Source organism: Danio rerio, chromosome 4, assembly GCF_049306965.1.
Source record: "Danio rerio strain Tuebingen ecotype United States chromosome 4, GRCz12tu, whole genome shotgun sequence".
NCBI lineage: Eukaryota > Metazoa > Chordata > Actinopteri > Cypriniformes > Danionidae > Danio > Danio rerio.
Window position 1 is genome coordinate 39,756,606 of NC_133179.1, and position 23,378 is coordinate 39,779,983.

General features: G+C 36.5%; 3 protein-coding genes across 3 annotated transcripts in view; 2 read left to right on the forward strand and 1 right to left on the reverse strand.

The window, feature by feature from the left end:
- Positions 1 to 23,378, forward strand: part of LOC137490964 (NACHT, LRR and PYD domains-containing protein 3-like) — a 62,041-nt gene that overhangs the window by 24,829 nt on the left and 13,834 nt on the right. The gene's annotated exons all lie outside the window — the stretch shown is intronic.
- Positions 1,587 to 12,273, reverse strand: LOC137490972 (uncharacterized). The gene is made up of 3 exons (XM_068219994.2): positions 12,125 to 12,273; positions 11,250 to 11,400; positions 1,587 to 6,847 (listed from the first exon to the last, which is right to left on the reverse strand). The coding sequence occupies exons 1-3, from the start codon at positions 12,251 to 12,253 to the stop codon at positions 5,649 to 5,651; spliced, it is 1,479 nt and encodes a 492-aa protein (XP_068076095.2). The 5' UTR covers positions 12,254 to 12,273; the 3' UTR covers positions 1,587 to 5,648.
- Positions 15,679 to 22,391, forward strand: LOC137491000 (uncharacterized). The gene is made up of 3 exons (XM_068220032.2): positions 15,679 to 15,719; positions 16,033 to 16,182; positions 20,395 to 22,391. The coding sequence occupies exons 2-3, from the start codon at positions 16,098 to 16,100 to the stop codon at positions 20,961 to 20,963; spliced, it is 654 nt and encodes a 217-aa protein (XP_068076133.1). The 5' UTR covers positions 15,679 to 15,719; positions 16,033 to 16,097; the 3' UTR covers positions 20,964 to 22,391.

Here is a 23,378-nt window from a genome sequence, read left to right on the forward strand (position 1 = left end):
TTGATGTGTGGTGAGTACCTGAGCTTGAGCTGTGACTTCATGTGACAAAACCTGTATGGCTGCGGTATCCGTGTTGGGCGAAGTCTTCTGTAACGAGGAGACTCTCACTCAAACACACAATATGCACTAACGTGCAAACACACAACAACAACAGTCTGGGATGGATAAAGACTGGCGATGAACAGACACAGAGAGTTTTACCAGGCATAGATCGAGGACAGGCTGCAAGTATCAGAGTCCGTGTATCAGGCGTGGGTCGTGGGCAGGCAGCAGATATCAGAGTCCGTGTATCAGGCGTGGGTCATGGGCAGGCAGCGAATATCAGAGTCCGTATATCAGGCATGGGTTGTGGGCAGGCAAAAGGCGAAGCAGAGTCAGAGACAGGCTGGAGTAATGCACGAGGAATCAGGCAGGAATAACGCTCAGAAATGCTGGCCGGGGCTAAACAAGACTTCGCACTGACTGAGCGTTTGGAACTGGCTTATAAAGGGTACGTGGGTCGTTAGCGTGATTCAGAACAGGTGTATGCACAATCAGAGTATGTGGATGATGTAATGTTAGAAGTCCGGAGATGGCGGCCTCTGCTGGCCAGCGAGGGGAATGACTGGGACCGAGTCGGTGACAGCAATATTATCACCAACACTTAAATTGATTTTGAGTGTAGTAATTTTAAGTTTTTAAGTAATTTTAAGTAGAAGTACATTTTCCCCAAATGTCTTTACATTTCATATATGTGCTGTAATGTTGCATCTTATTTATATTTTTGTGTTCTTAGTTTTTGCTAAGTTTTTGTTCCCTCCCCTAAGGTATTTTTGGACTTGTGGTTTATTGCACAAAAAGATTAAAGTGTTTTGATGAAGCACATATGCTGTTTTCTTTGTATATAGTCAATATTTAGGATGAAATAGATCTATATGAATTACACTCTCTTTTCCTTCTTTTGAAATCACATATATGATAGCTTTTCTCCAGGATCTAGGGGAGGTCACCCTCATGTGAGGTATGATTACAGCATTCAAAAAGCATTCACATAATTTGTTCTTTGAATATTTTATACAATTCTGCAGAAAAGCCATCTACGCCTGGTACTTTAGATGTTTTAAGTTTTGATATAGCGTTGCTTATTTCTTCTATAGTTTTTTTTTTTTGAGTTATGGGTTTTATTTTGTATCGATCCAATTGATGGTAAATCTAATGTGTGTAAAATGCTTGCATGTTTGCAAGTTCAATAGTGTCTTTTGAGGTATATAATTCCTTATAGTATTTTTAAAAAAACCTGTTGCATTTCCTCCAATTTATGACATATCTTTTTAGTTTTGGAATCGTTGATTTTAAATATCCTCCTCTCTGCCTGTTGTTTCTTTATTTTTCATGCCAGGAGCTTTTTTGCTTTTGGACCATTTTCATAAAATTTTAAAATGTAACTTTTATTTGTACTTGCTCATCAAATATTTTATTGAGTTCCGCTTAAACTTCTTTGATATTATTAAAATATCTGGATCTTTCTTATTACAATATTTAGTCTCTAATTCTTAAAGTTGTATATTCAGATTATTTATGTAATTCAGTTTTTTTTTTTCTTGATCCCCACATTATAAGTTTACCTCGCATAACAGCTTTAGCTGCGTCCCAAAGGATACTAGGTGACACCTCTGCATTATCATTATGTTTTAAATATTCTAATAGTTCTTTTTTAACATATTCTACACATGTTAAATCATTAAAATGATTAGAGTTAAATCGTTAAAATGTCTTACTGGGTTTATTGTCCAGGTAAACTGTTAAATATACTCCTGCATGGTCTGAGATGTCCCTTGTTCCTATTTTACAGTCTTTTATTTTTATGTTGATCAGACCTAAAAAAAATAATAATAAAAAAATAAATCAATTCCAGAATGAGACATGTGAAAGAAAAGAAAGTATATTCTTTTTTAAGAGGGTATATGTCTCTCCATACATCTATCGAGCCTAATTATTTCATCAAATATCTTATTTGTCTAGCTTCTTGACTAATTTGCTTATTAGACGATAAGTCCAATTTAGGCTGAAGTTGTACATTCCACTCTCCCCCACAGATCAACGTACCTGATGTCTCCTTGGCTATAACACTTAATATTTTTTTGAGAAATGCTTTGTCTTTTTCAGGTGGTCTATATATATTAACTAATGTAACTTCATTTTGGTTGATAGTTCCTTTAATGAGGTTATATCGTCCTTCTTTATCAGTAATCTTAGAAATTAATTGGAAGTTGATTTTATCTGAGATTAATGTCATTACTCCTCGTTTACAACCATTATTATATGAGGAAAAGAAAACCTTAAATCCCATTTTACTTAATTTGTTATGTTCTGTATCAGAAAGATGTGTCTCTTGCCAGAAGATTATCTGTTGGTTTTCTCTTTTAATTTTAGCCACAAGTTTGCTTCTTTTAATCGGATTTAGTAACCCATTAATGTTCAAAGTAATTACTCTATATTTCTGTTTTTGCATATACTATAATCAGATATTATTGCGAAAATCACTGTGATCGGAACACGAATAACACAAACGTGAATATCTTGAACCACATAAAAAAAACATTACGAAAAAGATCTCCAAACCTTGAAGTCTTAAATAACTTCTTAATGTGAGGGGAAAGCCTTCCTTTTTTTAAAAAGCCCTTCCTTGCTGTGCCTATTGCACTCCATGTTATTTAAATATGGTTTAGGTTATCATATATGATGTAAAAAGGAGGATTAATACCAGTGTGTATGGGAGCTCTCTTTCTATGCTGCTACATGTGTCGACACCATACTGGAAACCATCCCATGTGTTTCTCAAGCTGCCCCGAATGAGTGAAACTCTGTAGACACTAGGGTTGGGTACCTTTTTTTTTTCTTTTCTCGATACCAGTGCTAAATCGATACTTTTAAAACAATACCGGTGCCAAAAGGGTGCCTGAATCGCTACTTTTTTTTTTTTAGCCACAAAATGATGGTGGACAACTCTTCAAAAAAATTTTATTTGACAAATTTTTTTTTTTTTTTATAATTTTAATAGAACAACATAATTACAGTTTAAATGTAAACATCAATTCATATTGTATTACATTAATACATTTCCTTTGATCATTTGTTGGTTAGCATGAATTTAAGATTTGCATTATGAAATTACATTAGCTTACTATTAACCTGTGGGGGGCGGGCAGGGGCCACATACTTTTAGGAGCACATTTTAACAAATATATCACAAAATACTTAAAACATTATTCAAAGTCATTTGTTTTCATGCATCACTCTGCAGTCTTCATAAACAAGATAATTAAATAACTTAAACTCAAAATAATCTTCCTTGTATATTTATTTGACAAGTAATGTTGGTGTAGGAGAACACATTTCTAACGTTCAAGTACATCAAGGCACATTGCTGCACCTGTAAACTTTAACAGGCCTACAGTTGAAGTCGATTTATTTTGCCCTCCTATTCGTTTAAAATAATGTTCCTGAAAACTTTTACAGTGTTTCCTAAAACATAATTATTCTGGAGTCATAATAAGTCCTATTTCTTATTGTTTATTTCATGAATAAAAGCCGTTTTTAATAAAAAAAAAATAATAATAAGGTCAGTATTATTAGCCTCCTTAAGAAATATTTACTGTATATTTTTGATTTACACAACAAATCAGTTACAAAATAATTAGACTAATTATTTTAACTTTCGTAGTGAACTGATTAAAGGGGTGGTCCAGAATGTTATTTTAAGGCTTGGTTGTGTTAATAAGATGCAAAGCAATGTGTGCTCATGTTTTACTTAAAGGAAATCATGTTATTTATTCATATATCTTACTTAGATTATACACAGCTACTCAGCTAACATGAAAACGACTGTCATATTGCCTAGTTCCTCTAAAAGGCCCGCCCTAAAGTGACTCTGATTGGTCATCATCATAATGTGCTGTGATTCGCCGATTGGCTCTACGTCATGCTCGGAGAAGCACGTGCGTTGTGTGTAAACAGTCAGTTAGTTAACACGTGTCTGTAACGAGTGAAAATGGGATGCGGCTCCTTTAAAAGTGTTTCTGTGCCATTTAGTGTGTGTGCGTGTGAATATTATGAAGTATCTGTAACACGAGAAGCGCATGTGAGAAATATCGCGGGAGAGATATTTATTCTTCTTTTTCTCTCATGCTTGGGTTAAGTTAGCTGAGATGAGACCTTTGTGAGCCTGGATTGATTTGTTTTTGCTGTTACACTCCAGTTGGGAGAGCATTGCTGTATTTATTTTTTAATCAACGTGTTACAGGACGTCTTTCACGCATATCCGGAATATGCATGTGTAAGTAACATGAATCGTTCACATATCTTTTGCGACTTTATTGTCTTGAGTTGAACGCATGGAAAAGCAGCCTGAAGACAATCAGTGCAGTCACGCACACACATAAGAGACACACTGCTGTCTCACACAGAGACGCGCATGCTGGCCAAGAGTGCGTGTATGTATGTGTGTGTGTTTACAGCCGTTTGACTGATAAGTATGGATTTGTAGCTAAGTCGTTAGCGATGAACATAATTTCCCGTTGTTTACATCTTTGCTACAACACACCGTTAAGGCTAGACGCTGTACATGTCATGATCAATTTTAACAAATAAAAACACTTACAGGTTATGACTCAGTTCACAGCGTGTCCTTGCTCCATCTTTGAGGAGATTTTAGCCGAATCCAGCACTGAACTGGGAGAGATTCTGGAAGCTGCGTTTTGTCAAATCATGCTTGCTGTGTATTTTATAGTTCTCTGGAACATAATTAATATTGAACTGTAAGCACTTCTGTGCTTGTGTCGTGTCATTTGGAAGCCCAACAACAAAAACATAGAAGCTCTGTGGAAACAGCGGGATGGCATTTCTCCCTCTGCGGTATAGTTACAGCACCTCTGGTCTAAATTACCCTTTAATCTGAATAAAAGACTATAAAACACTTAAAGGGACTTTGTTTGAATACTGTCTTGCAAAATAACTAGTAAAATGTTCTGCACTGACTGTCAGCATAAAAAAGTAACGTTAGATATTAGAAACGAGTTAGTTAAACTATTATGTTTAAAAATGTGTTGTAAATAAATGATGAGCTCAAGACGGAAATCAGTTGAATATGACTTACATGAGCGTGACTGAAAACTACATTTGATCAATGTGTTACATCTGTTCTACATGTGTCATTAAGTTTGACATGTTTCCTACTTTTGTGAAGACAGTTGTTGTGTAAGAATCCTTGCTTGTAAAATATGCTTTAGAATGCTTAGTTTAGGCAAATTGGATGAACGTGATCACGCATGTTGATCTGAAGAGTGTCGCTCTCGCTCACCGAAAACCACTGGTTCCAGGCTAAATGCGCTGTATTGCGTGCGTTGCGTGCGTCTGTTCCCTAGCGACAATAACAATTGCTTGATATCGCTTGTCCGTATTCCTCAAAGTTGTTTAGAATTAAATGTTTAGTGATGCTGTGACACAACGCCTATATGTGCCTTTTTTCATGCACCCCTCACGTTCATGCCGCAGCACCGAAATTAAGCACCGAAATTCATATGCTGATTTAATACATACCGGTTACCAAGGTAGCGGTGCTAAAATGGCACCGGGTTTCGGTAACCAACCCTAGTACACACTGATCATGTCTACAGTTTCTCTCCAGTGTGAATCCTCTGATGTGCTTTCAGGGTTCCTGAGTGAGCAAACCTCTTACTGCAGTGTGAACACTTGTACAGTTTCTCTCCAGTGTGAATCCTCTCATGTGTTTTCAGGGTTCCTGAGTGAGTAAACCTCTTACTGCAGTGTGAACACTTGTACGGTTTTTCTCCAGTGTGAATCCTCTGGTGCCGTTTCAATTCTGCAGCTGTAATAAAAGTCTTCTCACACTCCAAGCACACGTACTCTCTTACACCAGTGTGAATCTTCATGTGTTTTTTAAGGTATGATTGGCTAAAACTCTTCCCACAATGAGTGCATTTGAATGGTTTCTCTCCAGTGTGAATCATAAGGTGTTGATTAAGGTGTGATGAGTGGATGAAACTCTTCCCACACTGAGTGCATGTGAAAGGTTTCTCTCCAGTGTGGATCCTCATGTGTACATTAAGGCATGATGATTGGATGAAACTCTTCCCACACTCAGTGCAAGTGAAAGGTTTTTCTCCGGTGTGGATCTTCATGTGTGTATAAAGCGATGATGATTTACTGAAACTGGTCCCACACTCAGTGCATGTGAATGGTTTCTCTCCAGTGTGGATCCTCATGTGTACATTAAGGGATGATGATTGGCTGAAACTCTTCCTACACTCAGTGCAAGTGAATGGTTTTTCTCCAGTGTGGATCTTCATGTGTCTATAAAGCGACGATGATTTGCTAAAACTCTTCCCACACTGAGTGCACGTGAATGGTTTCTCTCCAGTGTGGATCATCATGTGTTCATTAAGGTGTGATGAGCAGTTAAAACTCTTCCCACACTGAGTGCATCTGAATGGTTTCTCTCCAGTGTGGATCCTGATGTGTTGATTAAGGTGTGATGAGCAGTTAAAACTCTTCCCACACTGAGTGCAAGTAAATGTTTTTTTACCGGTGTGGATCTTCTTGTGTCTATAAAGTGATGATTTGCTGAAACTCTTCCCATATTGATAGCATGTGAATGGTTTCTCTTCATTGTGAATCCTCATGTGAGTCTTTAGTTTGCTTTTGCTTGCCAAACTCTTTCCACACTGTGTGCAGGTTAAACAACTCTTGTCTCTCACTTTTAAAATACCATCAGTCTCTAAATGAGTTTTATCCTCAATTTTGACATGATGTTCCTCCTCTTTACTCTCATCGTAGTCTTTAATTAGGTCTGAAATAAAAATAAGTTTACTTTTTAGTAAATCATTAACACTCTCAGTGAAAAGGCACTTAAAAAAATTCCCATTAGAACAACTTTAATTTATCACACCAACTTCAAGTTCTCTAGCCACACCCAGACCTGATTACTACCACACACGTTCCCAATCAAGAAATCACCTAAATAGGACCTGTCTGACAAAGTGAAGTAGACCAAAAGAGCTTCAAAAGCTAGACATCATGCCAAAATCTAAAGACCTTTAAACACAAATGAGAAAGAAAATACTTATGTCACTAGTTAAAAAAAGAGTGAATGGCTTTTCCCACAGCTGGTGGAGGAGACGAGAGTACGGTTGGAGTTTACTGTAGTGCATACATTTGTTTTTACTGTAAAATCCTCACCGCGTGCGCAGATTTAGGAGACATTTATGCAGAACGCATCTTTGCACCTAAAAGCGCCAAACGCAGCACTCAGGAACAGATTAAAACAGTTGTTATGTAAACTTGAAGTAAAAAAAAGTCTGCAATGCTTGCCCCGCCTTTGTGCTCTATTTATTGGCTCACTGCTCTACAACTGAATGCAAATGATTGGTTAATATCAGCTGTCAATGACTCAGTCAATGCCTTCTGCCTTCAGATGATAGGATAGATGCGAAAATGTGAGGCACTGAAGATGAGAGAATGAAAATAACAGACAGGTTTACCTTAAGTTATTGATAATGGCGCATCTTATTAGTAATCATGTGCTGAATGTTAATCCACCATTTACACTTTTCCAAGAGTGGATAAAAAACTTCTAGTGGTTTTAAGTCCGCCGGTAACCGTGTTTGGCACTGAATCTACACATTTAAGCACGAGAGGTATTGTATAACCCTTCATTTAATCCTCACGATGCTGTCAGCCTTGCAAGCAGCAGCTATATGTAACATTTAACACAGCTCATAAAAAGACTGTTATTGCTATTACGATGACATGAAAATAATAAGTTATATATCAATATAAATGTGGGGCGGGTTGATGGATCGTGATGCAGGCCCAGCATCGTGAAGTTTGTCGTCCATTGGCAATGGCATCTAAAAAAATAATATAATTGATCAGCTACACTCAACATCATCTTCTGAAGAGCTTCTCAAAAAAAAACTTATTCTGCAAGTGGAATGACTCCTTGAGGATCTCCACATAAGATCACGCCAGATTCATTATGAACATGGTGAACGAGCTGGCAGGTTATTGTGTTACTAACTGAAAAAATCCTCAGCAGCTGGTGTTATAGCAGCAGTTAGTAAGGATGATGGCAGTATTATTACTGAACAACAGGGTATTAGTGATCAATTTAAAAACTTCTATAAAACTCTTTACAGCTCTGAGGTAAAGGAAATTGAACGCATTGAGAGCTTTTTTAATTATTAAGAATTACCATCCCTCTGTGATTTAGATCAGTTGACAAAAGTAGGAATTTTAACACCTTCTAAAATTAAAAATACAAAAAAAAAAAAAAAAATCAGAAAAGTACCAGGCCCTGATGGCGTTCCGGCTGAGTTTTATAAGAAGTTTTGTGCCAAGTTAACACCCCTGTTGTGCAAGGTATTCGCTAAAGCTCTTGTATCGGAATCCCTCCCCCCTTCATGACATCGGCTGTTATAACAGTACTTCTTCAAAAGAGTAAGGATCCACTTAAATGTGTATAAAATCCTGCCAAAAGTGCTGGCAATCAGAGTGGAGTCAGTCATGAGAAAGATAATTCACCCAGATCAAACTGGTTTTATTGTTGGGAGACAGTTATCTTATACCCTTTGTTGCTTATTTAATATTATTTATTTACCTAAAAATAATACCAATCCAAAGGACTTAATTACTTTAGATGCCCATAAGGCATTTGAAAGAATTGAGTATATCTATTCATTTACAGTGTTTAAAAATTTGGTTTTGACCCTGGACCAAATGGCTTGTTTCCACTGACTGGTACAGTATGGTACAGTTCGGGTCGGTACGGGTCACCTTTACCAGGCTTGCGTTTCCACTACCAAGGGTACCCTTTTAGTGGGCGTGGTGTATGACAAAGTTTCAGTCGACGTCATTTTCGCTCGAGAAAATGTCTACAGTAAAGCTGCACAGGTCGTTCACATATCATATGAAAAGCACTTCTCATAAAACAGGTGCTTTACACACATAAATACTTGCGTATAAATGTTTATTACTAACTTTTCTATGAACATTAGTTGATTATAACTGCAGATCAATGACGGTGCGAAATAGCCTACTGTAACGTCTGTAATTATATAAAGTAAATAAATAAATGAAGATATATGAACACATACAGACCCTTATAGTCTCTGATATGTTACCAACTACAGAAGAACTACACAAAGCAGACATTTCGTCCTTAATTAAGTTCAAAACAACACAAAGTATAGCCAGGGCCGGAGCAAGCTGAACTGCCGCCCTCAACCCTAATGTGAAAATGAAAGTGACCGGTTATGAAAATGAAGTGAGGTGTCGCAGACCTCTTAATCAGCACACTATGCGCGGATATAACTGAGGACGCGCGGGTGCTGAAGGAGGGAGGTGTCGCGGACACTGCGCTCTCTATTCTGCCGCCCTATGCGCGGTTGTAACTGAGGACGTGCTGGTGTAGCGGACCTCAATTCTGCCGCCCTATGCACGGATATAACTGAGGACACGCGGGTGCTGATGGAGGTGTCGCTGAGACCGCCCTCTCTATTCTGTCGTCTATGGGCGAATATATCTGAGGACGCGGGTGGTGAGGGAGGTGTCGCAGACATAACTGAGGACGCGGGTGGTAAGGGAGGTGTCGCGGACGCCGCCCTCTCTATACTGCCGCCCTAGGCAGCCGCCTAGGTCGCCTCTATGGACACGCCGGCCCTGAGTATAGCCTCCAGTCAGTGAAAACCTCTCATCTGTGTCTGTAATATTCAGCAGCACATGTAGCCTCTGTTAGAGAGTCATTCCATCATTCCCAGTTCATATTAGTCTAAAAGGTGATAATAAAGATTAAGACAAGGGATTTTTTCCGCGCCCCACTCCCGCGTTTGTCTTTTTCTTTCTGATTGTGTCACAGAATGTGTCCCGCGTTTGTCAGCTTCTCACAGGACCGGGTTTCCAAAGCTTGTCAATAATCAAGCGCATATATTATTATCAGCTCAAGAAGTTTGTTATTTCAGATAGAGACGAGCAGCGAGCACAAAGAAGAATGCGAAACCACTCACGCTTCAGACCGGCTCGTAAAAAATTACGCGGCACAGGGTAAATCCGCTCTTCTCTATGGCTTTGTGGCTGTTTATCAAGATGACGACAGGGTTTGTTTGAGCCCGGATCGACCATGGCTGCATATGTATTTATAATTCCGCTGTAATCTCTCGCTGTGTATTTTAAACATGGCGGGTCCGTTATTTAGATTCTGGCTTGTTGTGTCTACGAATGACGTATCTCTGTAAACCAATAGCGTTCAGCTGCGCGTCTAGCTCTGCCTTTTAGGGCCTACTCACACTATGCCATCCGTACCGTGCCCAGGCCCCTTTCCCGGATCGTTTGAGAAGTGTGAGTGCGCTGAATCAGGCTCAAACACGGTTCACTTGGCTGGCCCTGGCCCGGTTGGAAGAGGTGGGCCTGAGCGAGGTTCACTTGGGCTTTGGCGCGGTACGCTTGTGTGTGAGTACAAAACGCGCCAAAGCCCAAAACTGAAAGCAAGACGTGACTTTTAAGGGGTAGTTTCATATGAATTTATTAATCATTCTTACTGTTCAGTGAACGCAAACTGCCGTAGTTTATTAAAGACGAGAACTCCTCACAGCACGACAGCTGCGCAGCTTCAGCAGACCTCCTCATTCCTGCAGCACGAGAGCTTTATGATTGTTTATGAGCGCCAAAAGTGGCGGATCTGTTCGGCGAAATATCTGACTGCGTGTCACCGCATCCCTAAGGACTGTTTGGCGAAATATTTGACTGCATGTCACTGCATAACAAACGACTGAAACGATATAACTAGAGAAATCTCCACTGTGCTGCTGAGAGAGCGCTTCTCACTGAACAGCACAGCAATGATGACTTAAGCGTGCCGAGGCCCGTTTGTGGTGTGAGTGCGGGCCGTCGGGGCAGACAGGATGGGGGACAAGCGTGCTTTGGCCCGGTTCGAGGCAACTTTACCTAGTGTGAGTACGGCCTTAGTGTTTGGGACCCTTTCAAAAGGGTGCCAAAAAAGTGGTACGGTACGGTACGGTTTGGTTTGGTACGCCTTTTAACAGTGGAAACCAAACCGAACCACTTAGTGGAAACGGTCCATAAGAGCTTGATTAACATGGTAAACAATATAGAGACTTCTAAATGAATGAATGTGCGAATATAAAACCAACTTTACCTCTATATGACTGAGTTGGTGTTTGAGAATGAAAACCAACCTGTTTGTTCCTGCGTATCTTCCTGTTTGACTGTGAATGTTTCTTCAATCTTCACATCTTCACTCTCCTCTTTAATAAACGCCATTTTTATAACAGTGTGGAGATCAGTTGCTTCAGCAGGATTTTTTTCTCTGTGTTTGGACACTTTATCCTGTTTAAAATGAACAAAACAATAAAAATGTCCAGTTTAAATAAGTAAAAAAAATTAACACAAATAAAATAACTTCTCTTCAACACTTGCTTCAACAGTAACAAAAACGAAATCACGTATGTCCAAGCATAGAGGTAAAGTTGGTTTTATATTCGCACAATCAGACTTTTCTCTTAATAATATAACTTCATGAAAGTATTATTTGCAAACTCTAAATAACTAAATCATATTAGCAGCCAATGACTATCAAAGTACAACATTGTTCACAAACCAATAAAGAATTTTGTTTACTAGTCATACTCGCATGCTAATTCAAATCTAATATTCAAAGTAACATGGTGAACAATAGAGACTTATAAATGAACGAATGTGTGAATATAAAACCAACTTTACCTCTATAGTCAGAGCTATAAAGAATGAGCTGATTAAAACTAGTACTCCGTTTCTCATACATAGTGATGTATATTTAGAATGGAATGGCATCATGCTATTTAATCAATTAAACCTTCATTAAAACACCTATTACACACTGTTTCTGTTTCTTTAGTTTATTCAAACAATAGCCCTCAATACTGTGAGTAAAATAATACTACATAGTATAAAGGGTTCAAATAATGTTGTCAACAGCAGCATTATGCATTAACAGCATAATTTAACATCAGATGAAAAAAGCCTAAAACTTTAATCAATCGCTTTATATAAGTGTAAACGCTTTAAAACAAACCTTTCTCCAGCTGAATCCAGCGCAAGAGCGGTGCAGACTTATGACGTCACAACTAGCCAAAATAAAAGTCTTTTCTTTTGTTTCGCTTTTTTTGCTACTTGCTGTTGCAGTCATGACTTCTTGATACATTTCTCGCTCGTTTTCCACTTTCTCTCTCTCTCTCTCACACTCTCACACACACACACACACACATATATATACATATATAAATAATATATATATATATATATATATATATATATATATATATATATATATATATATATATATATATATATATACATATTCAGTATTTGGAGTTGATCAAAACCTTTACTCTAAACATTTTAAAGACAATTTTAAAAGACTTGTTTAATCCACTAAGACTAAGTGTGTATAGCAGGAAATCTAACAGGTATAACAAATAAACTGATGGGTGTTTTGAGCTGAAACTTTACAGACACATTCTAGAGACACAGAATTATATTAAATGCTGAAAATGGGTAAAATAGGTGCCCTTTAAGTATAAAAGTACCCATTACTACTTCATGTTTTAGTTTCACTAGCTTGGTCATTATCACTTAAAAGTGCCTTTGATGTCCCATGATTTAACAATATTATATGGACATAATGTGCAATAAAGAAACTCTGATGTTTTGATATAATTGTTAAACCTTTACGCACATGCAGGTAGACTTATCAGTGTTTTGAAATATGTTTTTGTAAATTTTTGCGTCATTCTTTCATTGAATGGATGTGATTTTGCCATGTCCACACACTGCTCAGACAACTTCAGTGAGTCTAAAATGTTGGTAAATTAGATTAAATTAAAAAGATTTGGAAATATTCTCATTATCTTTAACAGGTTGTTTAACAAAATCAATTTAATAACTTTTATTTTATTTTATTAATATTATATTAATCATTTTGCACGTGTCCTTGAAATTGCTGTCCACCCTGTCATGATGTGGTAAATGCCCCTTAAAGACCACTCTGATGTACTCATTGGCATCCTCTTCCCCATTTTGCTTTTCTTTAGAGGAGGTGAAAACATCTGCTGTGCACACAGTAACTATCTACACTTATGTTTGCTATTTTTCCTCATGTTGTGTTTGAAACTGAATGTTGTCAAGCTTAACATGTCCACCCTGTCAGAGTGAAATAGTAATTATTATTAAAAAAAAATTCAGATTCAGAGATTAAAATATAGCTTATAAACTGTGTACAAAGAGCTTAAATAAGGAAACACTAGTGATGTGATGCTTCAAAGCATGTTTTTAAAAAACGATACATCTCGCTGTGAAGCAGTGTACCGGAGCTTGATTCGTTCTGCCATCATCACATAATCAGTGACGTCCGAAGCTTCATTTTCGCCTTTACCCACGTGACTGCTAAACACCCTCATGGGTTAGTTAAGTGTATAGCGAGAGATTAGGCGTCGATTACATACATTTCTACTGTTTCACAGCACTGCACCTGTCCCACACACCAGTAATTAAATTAAAATACAATAGTAATTTATAGTAAAAAGGTTTTGAACCATACTAAAGTGTATTAGTGTATTTTTTTACAACTATCTTTAAAGAAAACCCCTGCATGTCGTAGTATAGTGTTTAACGGAGGCCAGCTGGCGAGTGCAGCCCAAAAGGATCGCTCACATAGCCTCCTCCTAAAGCATTTGCCTCCCATGCAGGAATTACTAGTTCGATCCATGCTTGGAACAAGTGGGTGGGTGAAGGACTAGTTAAAATATGATAAATAGTTTTGAAAATCCTGGATTGTACTATGGTCATCAGTGGTGTAATGTAACATACCTTATGTGTAAAACCTACAGTAATTGAGTAATTTGTTTATATTACTGTTGTTGTATTACTACATGAATGATTGAGTTGGTCAGTTGTGAACATTTGACATTATTGCAGCACAGTGCTTTCCCACACTTTCACCAGAAGAGGTCCTCATTGAGCTCTGATTTAGAAAGCTTTGAGTAACGGGCCTCTTTCCGATACAATTGAGTCGAGCGCTTCACTGGTTCAGAAAGCTTCATTTCACCATCACTAGTAAACACTTTACCAGCGGCAGGAACTGTGTTGAATAAATGCTCTCTTTAACCTAAAATGTCTTCTCTGTCATTGTCCACCCTGTCACAAATCCTTGCTTGACAGGGTGGACATATGAATTATTATTGACACTTTATTTATTTATTTAATATTTTATTGTTAATTAGGGAATGTTTTTATGTTATAACACTTATACACACACACACATATTGCACAAGTAGATGCGATACATGAGTGGACAAGACAAACCTTTTGGCAATATCTGTCTCAGTATTTATAAAGAATAATCTTTTAAAGTCCATATAATGGAGCTCACTGACTGTGTGAAATAATACAGCCCTAAGTATTTGTACATTTATGTGAACATCTGTAATCTAATTATTTACCTTATTCTGAAAAATAAAACAGGATTATTAAGGTGTTTAACTTGAGTTGCTTTCAACATTCCCTTCCCTCCTCCAATGCAGTGTACAATACAAAGATTAACATTCATTAGCAAGTTTAGTTTCATTTTAAGGACAATAATTGTTTATTTTCCCATTAATTTGCATATTGATAAAAGCTGATTGATAACAGAAGAGGCAGCATAGTGGCTCAGTGGTTTGCAGTAAAAACAGAAGTAGAATTCTTGAAAACGTTTACAATCCTTTTACATGAACCCTTTAATATTTGTTGTTGTACCTGTTGTTCTTCAAATGTTGCTCCATATTTAGTTCACTAAATAAAGCCTTTGTCCACCGTTATGCCAATGTCCACCCTGTCATCTTGTTTTACAGTCATGTTCAAATTTTATTAAAATGAACAAATTATTTATAACCTCAGCAAAACATATTGTGTGATTTCTTAATTAATCAATAAGGGCCAGTTAATATTGTTGGAAAGTTTGATAAAAATATTTTAGATCTTGGGTTTTATTTTGAAAATAATGTGCAACGATTGTATATTTTACTGGGAAATCAATTGTCTATTATTTTATTATTACAAATAGATTTTTTCTATAATCTATTAAGTTGGGTTGGTAAAGGGACACATGACCTTTCTGAAAATACACATTTAATAATCACACTGCAATGAAGATATACTTTTACTACTGTTTTTCTGCTTGTAGATTATTTGTAAATAGTGCAGGAGCTTGACCAACATTCATTTCTTACAGTATATAGCCTATGAAGTTGTAGAAATAGGAAAGTAGATGTCATAATTTCAAGGATGAGATTTGGATATTAATAGTAATGTGTTTTAGACCTGCAAGTCATCATAAAGTGGATTAAATTTTTTTTTTTTTTTTCAAAATTGTCTTAAAAAAGTTTAGATTAAAGGTTTGGTTAACTTCAAATACTGTTTATCTGTGCCTCTCTCGCTGTGTGTGTGTGTGTGTGATAGAGAGAGAGAGAGCAGATATAGTGGAAAGTGGAAAACGAGGGAGAAATGTATCAATAAGGCATGACTGCAACAGTAAGTGGCAAAAAAGCTAAACAAAAAAGACTTTTATTTTGGCGTGGTGTGTGATGTCATAAGGGTGCGCCGCTCCTGCGCTGGAATTCAACTGGAGAAAGGTTTGTGTTTAAAACTTTTACAGAAATACAAACGGATTGATTAAAGTTTCAGGATTTTCATCCAATGCTAAATTTTGAACCTGCTGTTGTCAATATTATTTAACCCTTTATACAACGTAGTACTATTTTACTCACAGTAATGAAGGTCTATTGTTTGAATAAGTTAACAGAAATGTGTGTAATACATATTTTAATGACCTTTTAATTAGCCTGATTTCTTTTTGTTAATTACTCTCATATAAAGAAACTGTTGAAGCAAGTGTTGAAGATAAATTATTTTGTTTCTGTTCATTGTTTTATTTATTTTAAACAGGATAAAGTGTCCAGACACAGAGAACAACTCCTGCTGAAGCGACTGATCTCCACACTGTTATAAAGATGGCGTTTATTAAAGAGGAGAGTGAAGATGTGAAGATTGAAGAAACATTCACAGTCAAACAGGAAGATTTGCAGGAACAAACAGGTTGATTTTCATTCTCAAACACCAACTCAGTCATTTGATCCTCATTCAGATATATTTTAATAATAAGAATACTAAATTAAATCCATCTTGCAGCCCTGAGTGTGCTGCCTAGTTCTCCTAAATGCACATAAGCACTCATTGAAAGACAGGAATGAGTTTCTTTTGTTACTTCTTCTCATGTCTTTTGTCATTATTTTAATGTATTATTAGTCTCCCATTTTCTTTACCTTCTTAAGGTTATTGCTTTTCTTGTTCTCCTACTGTTTGTAAAGTGTCCTTAAGCACTGGCACTATATAAAATAAATAAAAACAATAAACAAATAAAAAAGTTTAACTGAGCTGAGGATATTTGACTTACAGTATTCCCATAGAACAGCGGTGTCCAAACTACGGCCCGTGGGCCAATATTAATAGAATCTGGCAGCTATACAAAAATAAACGTAATTCAATAAATAACCACCGGGTATCGCTATTACATGCCTTAAATTAGTCATTACTTCTTGTTATGAAATAAAACTAACCAACCAAACTGAAGGAAACATAATTGATAATCACATTTTGGCGAGCCATGGCGCACCAAGAAAAAGGAAAATCAACAGTCAGTGCAGGAAGTTTCAGTCACGTTGGGGCAAAGAATTTTTCTTCACAGAGGTCAGCGGGAAATGTATCTGTTTAATTTGCCAGGAATCAGTTGCAGTAATGAAGGAATATAATATTAAAAGACATTATGAAACAAAGCATCAGGCCTTCAGCTCTTACACTGGTGCCGAATGAGATCAGAAAGTAAAACAATTAGCAGCGCCCTATCAGCTCAACAACAGCAGTTTTTTTGTGCTATTAAAGTGCAAGAAAATTCTACATTGCACTGCAAAAAATGTTTTTTATTTATTTATTTATATTTTTTGTCTTATTTCAAGCCCAAATATCTAAAAAAAAAAAAAAATAAAGGAGAATTTTCTAATTTGTTTTGAGAAATAATATGCCAATATTAAGTGAGTTTTTCCTTAAAACAAGCTAAAATAATCTGCCAATGGGGTAAGCAAAATAATCTTGTTTTTCCTTTTGACATAAGATTATTTTGCTCACCCCATTGGCAGATTAATTTGCTTGTTTTAAGGAAAAAATTACATATTAAGGAAAATATTAGCATTTTATTTCTCAAAACAAGACAATTTTTCAAAACAAGAGATTTTTTAGATATTTGGACTCAAAACAAGACAACATAACATCTAAGTAAGAAAAGCATTTTTTGCAGTGTGGCTAGTTATGAGGTAGCTCAGCTGATCGCACAGCACAGGTAACCCTTCACTGAAGGAGAATTTATAAAGGATGAGTGTTGCAACTGTAATTTGCCCAGAGAAGATTCAAGTTTTTTAAAAACTTAAGTTTTTCTAGAAAACAGTTGGACGACCAAAATAAAATAATTTTTTAATAAAATACACGCACACATCCATCCATCCATCCATCCATCCATATATAAATATATATATATATATATATATATATATATATATATATATATATATATATATATATATAATTTTTTTTTTTTTTTTTTATGCGTGTCTGTGTGATGTATGTAAAATTTGGCCCGGGACAACATTTTTTTTTGCATCTGGCCCTCGGCCCAAAAAGTTTGGACACCCCTGCCATAGAAGATATCTGCTATTACAGTGAGAGTGTTGGCTTAGTACTTTCCATTTGCATATGTCACGTTGATCACAATTCCCCTTTTTTCGATCAACTTTATGGGTTTAAAGTTGTTTCTAGAAGTTGTTGCTAGTTCTCACAGATAGTATTTGAGTTAGAATTACATCATTATTATAATAATTACCAGGCCTATTTTAAACAGGGTTTCCGCTGGGTCTTAAAATGTCGTAAATTCCAAAATATAAATTTCAGGCTTTAAAAAGTCCTAAATTTACTGAAATATTGTGTTGTAGGTCCTAAATCTTTTTAAACAAGTCTTCATTTTCCTTTGTTCATGTTTTGCTACCCAATCTGGCCAAAACCCATAAAATCACCAACAATCCATCTCAATAAAACTTTCCACTTTATATTCAAAAAGGTCATTTTAACTCCATTTATCATAATGGTTTAATTATTTACTAATGCACTATGCACTAATTTGAAATCTGCTGAATGAAATGGACTCTAAAGTAATTAATTATTATAAAACATTGTACAGTATTCTAAACTATATGATGTTGCTGTGGGACGACATGAGGGAAAAAAAAACTAATTATAGTGGAAAAATAACATTTAGCATTGCACTGACTTCAAGTGGCCAACAAACTAGTCTAAAAATGACTTTTGCTGATTAAGAAATGGATTACAGCATGCTGATGATATGCAAAAAATTGTTAACCCTGGGTCATTCTAACTCTGGGTCATTCTAAGGGTGCTTTCACACCTACACTTTTGTTTCGCAACGTATCTCGTTTGCCCAGTTAGCTCTGAGATTGCTTGAATGAGGTGGTCTCGGCTCGATTGAAACGAACCCTGGAGCGGTTCGATTGCAGTGAGAAAGCGATCCGATCCGAGCGCGGTTATATCACAGTGTTTTATGGATATGTAATAGGCTTACGGCTATATGAAGAGAGAGTTATGAATAGGGCGGGAAGTTTCGCGAGTCTCCGGATGCCCGCAAATGAGTGATGATCTCCCGGTAATCTTGCGTCTCCCTCCCGGTCCTCAAATAGGCATCGTCACGCACCCTTCTCACCTCTCCTCACTGCATCTCTCCTCAGACACGTCACGCGTGCGCACCCTGTTAATCACCACCAAACCACCACCTCTCCTGACAGCTTAGCGGGACGCTGCAAAATAAACCCTGACACTATGACTAATGTAAGGAGAGTTTACTCGCACGTGACTTGTTTTAGCTCTTTTAGTCCGTTTAGAAACTTTGCAGTGTGAAAGCGAACCGCTCCAAGAGCAAAGAGCAACAATGTAACATTTGTAATCTCTTTTTCGGGACAACTGAATCGATTCACAGGTGTGAAAGCACCCTAACTCTGGATAAACAGAATCCTGACCACCGTAAAACAGGAAGAAAAAGAAATTGTCTTTCTCGCCTCATTATGGATTTACTTTCATCGGCTAGACACCGGCCTCACAGCTCCGTGAATGTCAGTACTGTCACTTATTGTTCTGCGATCGGTAAATGTAGCCTGTGTGAACGCTACTTGACTAAAATAATAGCTTTGCTACACAAAAGCTATTTAATTTAAAAAGTAGTGACGCTACCACCACACTACTGAGAAATGTAGATAAGCTAGTAGCGTCACTACTTGCAGCGACGCTACTGCCCAACACTGTGTGATGGCAATATTTCTAATGTAGAAATGTCTTCATTACTGATAGCCAAAGCTGTTTCAGTAACCAAAGAGGTCTCCAGTGTACAGAACTGCACAATAGGTGATTGGTGCTGATGAGCAGTACTACACACGGTGTGTTTGGCACCCCTCATATAGTAATCCAGGGCCGTAACACCCATCGGTACCACGGGTACTCTGATTAGGTTTTTCATATAAATACTTGCGCTTGACACATTTGTTTCAGATTGTTATTTGCCTATTACATTCTAAATGATGTAAATTCTAGTACATAATTTTTTAACTGTACCTTTAGAACCTTATAACAGCAATAAAAGCAGCATCGAAGCAGTCTTCTTTTAGTCATTCCACCTCTTCACGGAGACTGTCAGACTGATCTGGTGTATTAAAAAACTATTGTGGGTTCTGGAACTGAACAATAATAGTGTTCATGATGCTGGACATTCACTGGCACTAGATCCTCATCAATTTAAGAGTAAATCTCCCTTCTTTGCCATCCTCTGATGCGTTTAGGTTTCGCCGCAAAATTAAATTTTTGCTGTAGAACGCGCAATGCGGACATAAAGAACCTGACTGATATTCTACCGGAACCATGTCAGCAGAGTTCATGCATATCCATAAACTATAACTTCTATGTTAAACGGTTTTGAAACAATTTACATTGTAAAAGCACTAGATAAATAAAGATTAATTAAATTGAATCTGCTTAAATGTGGACACGTTAATGGACCAAACACAATATGATTTGATTTATTTTACATTTACTGTGCATCAAAATTACAGTGTGTGTAGCCAATGTTTCCAGTGTCTTTTCACTTTTCAGCTTTTGATGAGAGTTTTTAAGACTTGATAACAACTAGTGTTTTTTTTTCAGACCTAATTGAAGAGAATGAGGAGAGTAAAGAGGAGGAACATCATGTCAAAATTGAGGAAAAAACTATTTTACAGACTGATGGTATTTTGAAAAGGAGAGACAAGAATCATTTCACCTGCACTCAGTGTGGAAAGAGTTTTGGAAGAAAACACAATCTTAAGATTCACATGAGGATCCACACTGGAGAGAAACCATTCACATGCACTCAGTGTGGGAAGAGTTTCAACCAATCATCAAACCTTTATAATCACATGATGATCCACACTGGAGAGAAACCATTCAAATGCACTCAATGTGGGAAAAGTTTTAACCGCTCATCAGACCTTCATCAACATATGAGGATTCACACTGGAGAGAAACCATACACATGCACTCAGTGTGGGAAGAGTTTTTACTGCTCATCACACCTTCATCAACACATGAGGATCCACACTGGAGAGAAACCATTCACATGCACTCAGTGTGGGAAGAGTTTCAGCCAATCATCACACTTTAAGCAACACATGAGGATCCACACTGAAGAGAAACCATTCACATGCACTCAGTGTGGGAAGAGTTTCAGCCAATAATCAAACCTTAATCGACACATGAGGATACACACTGGAGAGAAACCATTCACATGCACTCAGTGTGGGAAGAGTTTCAGCCAGTCATCACACCTTAATCAACACATCATGAGCCACACTGGAGAGAAACCATTCATGTCTAATCATCTTGTTTAATCCCGCCCCTTTTTGCAGTGCCGTACAACAGAATTTCGCATACTCAATAGTGATGGGAAGTTCGGATCATTTTACTGACTCGGATCTTTGAGTCTCGTTCATCGAGATGAACAAATCTTTTTTCGAGTCATTTTGTTCATTTGGTTCAATTTGCCAAAATATTATTAAAATGTTACGAATTGCTTCCAAACACATCTACAACTAGCCCAGAAGGTTCATCACACGCCAAATAAGTCATAAATAAATTATAATAAGAAGAAAATAATAATTCAATGTTTACCTGCTCTTTTGTCTATGGGTATTGTTGTCTGTTTGCTCAGCTCACCTCTTCATGTCTTCAAATGTCAGTGGTGCGTTCACGTTACAATGACAGTCATATATAATCTTAACCAATGTACCCAGTCTGAGCCGATAGGAGCCATGATAATTAGTTCACCTTTCGAGTCTTCTGGTTGTTGAGTCGTTCGTTCATCATGTGACAGAATAAACCGGAGGACTCGAGAGTTGAATAGATCAATTCTTTTCTTTTTTTTTGGCTCTAAACTCATATGATTGGCCCGTGATGAACGAATGATTCAAACCCGAGGACTTGAGAGGTGAACAGATCAATTCTTTTTCTGGCTCTAAATGCATATGATTGGCATATAAATGCATATGTTAGGCTGTAGTCTTTCATGTGGTGAACGAACGACTCGATAGAGGACTCGAAAAATGAACTAATCTTGTCTCGCACTACACATCGTGCACATGAGCGAATTAATGAATCTTTTAGTTAATCCGAGTCATTCATTCATTTTGTCACATAACATGAAAGAAAGCATAAGAGATGAGTTATTTAATAAATCAAATAATCTTTGTGAATAGTTTTGTAACATGATGCTGCCAGCATTAGACACTTAAACACTGTTTATGTGTTGTTTATTGTTTTATTATTATTATTTTACCAGAAAAGCTTTTATAACAAATCAGATTACTTTATAAATCACAACAATAAAATAAGCAAAAGAAAAACAAAATAGTGCACATCAAACTAGGCTTTTTAATAAATAAAAACAAGTAAGCTTTAAATTAAATAACACGTTTGTGCCATTAAAGCTTTATATCAAATATGGCAACTCTTCCCAGTAGATGTTTTTATAAAACAGCAATTTAAGTGAAAGATATTATAAATAAAAAACAAAAGCCACAGCGCCTAATGAGCTTAACAACTTGACTTGAGAATACAACAGTGCATTTTTAAAAAAATAAAATAAAATTAAATAAGCTTTAAAACAATACTGTGTGGCTTTACTTGTTGGACTTGGCTTAAGGTTTGTTAGCATTTAAAAACACAAGCTCTGAACCTTTAATAGGCTGAGTCTGTTTCTTCTTGTGTCATTAGTTGTTGGTCGCAGGATAAAAGATGCTAAATGAGTAAATGCAAATGCAAACTTTATACAAATATTAGACCAATATATAAAGTCTGCATAGAAAAACTTTATTAAACAAAAAATGGAGTATAAATGAACAAACTACAAATCACTTGTAATTGTAGAATTTATTAATTTATAACCTAGCTTAGTGTTTGTTTTCTGATAGCAAGCCAGCAAATAGACAAATCAATATATATATATATATATATATATATATATATATATATATATATATATATATATATATATATATATACTAGATATAAACCACATATCCAGTAGAAAAAAAGTAACAATAACTTAGTGACAATAGGACAGAACTTTTTTATTTGTTAGAAAATGCTTTTTAGGTACACATTGTTTGATGATTTTATAAAAAGTTTAAAATATAATCATATGATGCAACAAAAATTCAGTTTTACATAAATATTATTGACTGAGGTTCTCGTTGCAGTGTACAGTGAAACTACAGTTTAAGATCAGATATGCACATAATAATGTAAGGATGGCTATATCTCTCCATAATATTAAAATCTGCAAACTGTTATGGAACTCCACACGAGACAAGACCGTGAGAATAGTAAGGCACTAAAACAATAAACTTTCTAATTTGAGAAGAAGATCAGCTAGAAAACCAGTTGTTCAGTTTGTCTCGATCATGCATCCTGAGCCCCCTTCTTTGCCCTGGACTTTACCTTCTCCACCAGAGCAGCTCACTCACATTTCACACCGAATCTTTAAGTTTTAATATGGTGTATCTTGTGGCTTTATATTCATGTTTGGTGTGATTTTAAATGTCTCTGTGTGATTGGTAAAGTGGTCTTAATTTCACTGTAATATTTTACAATCT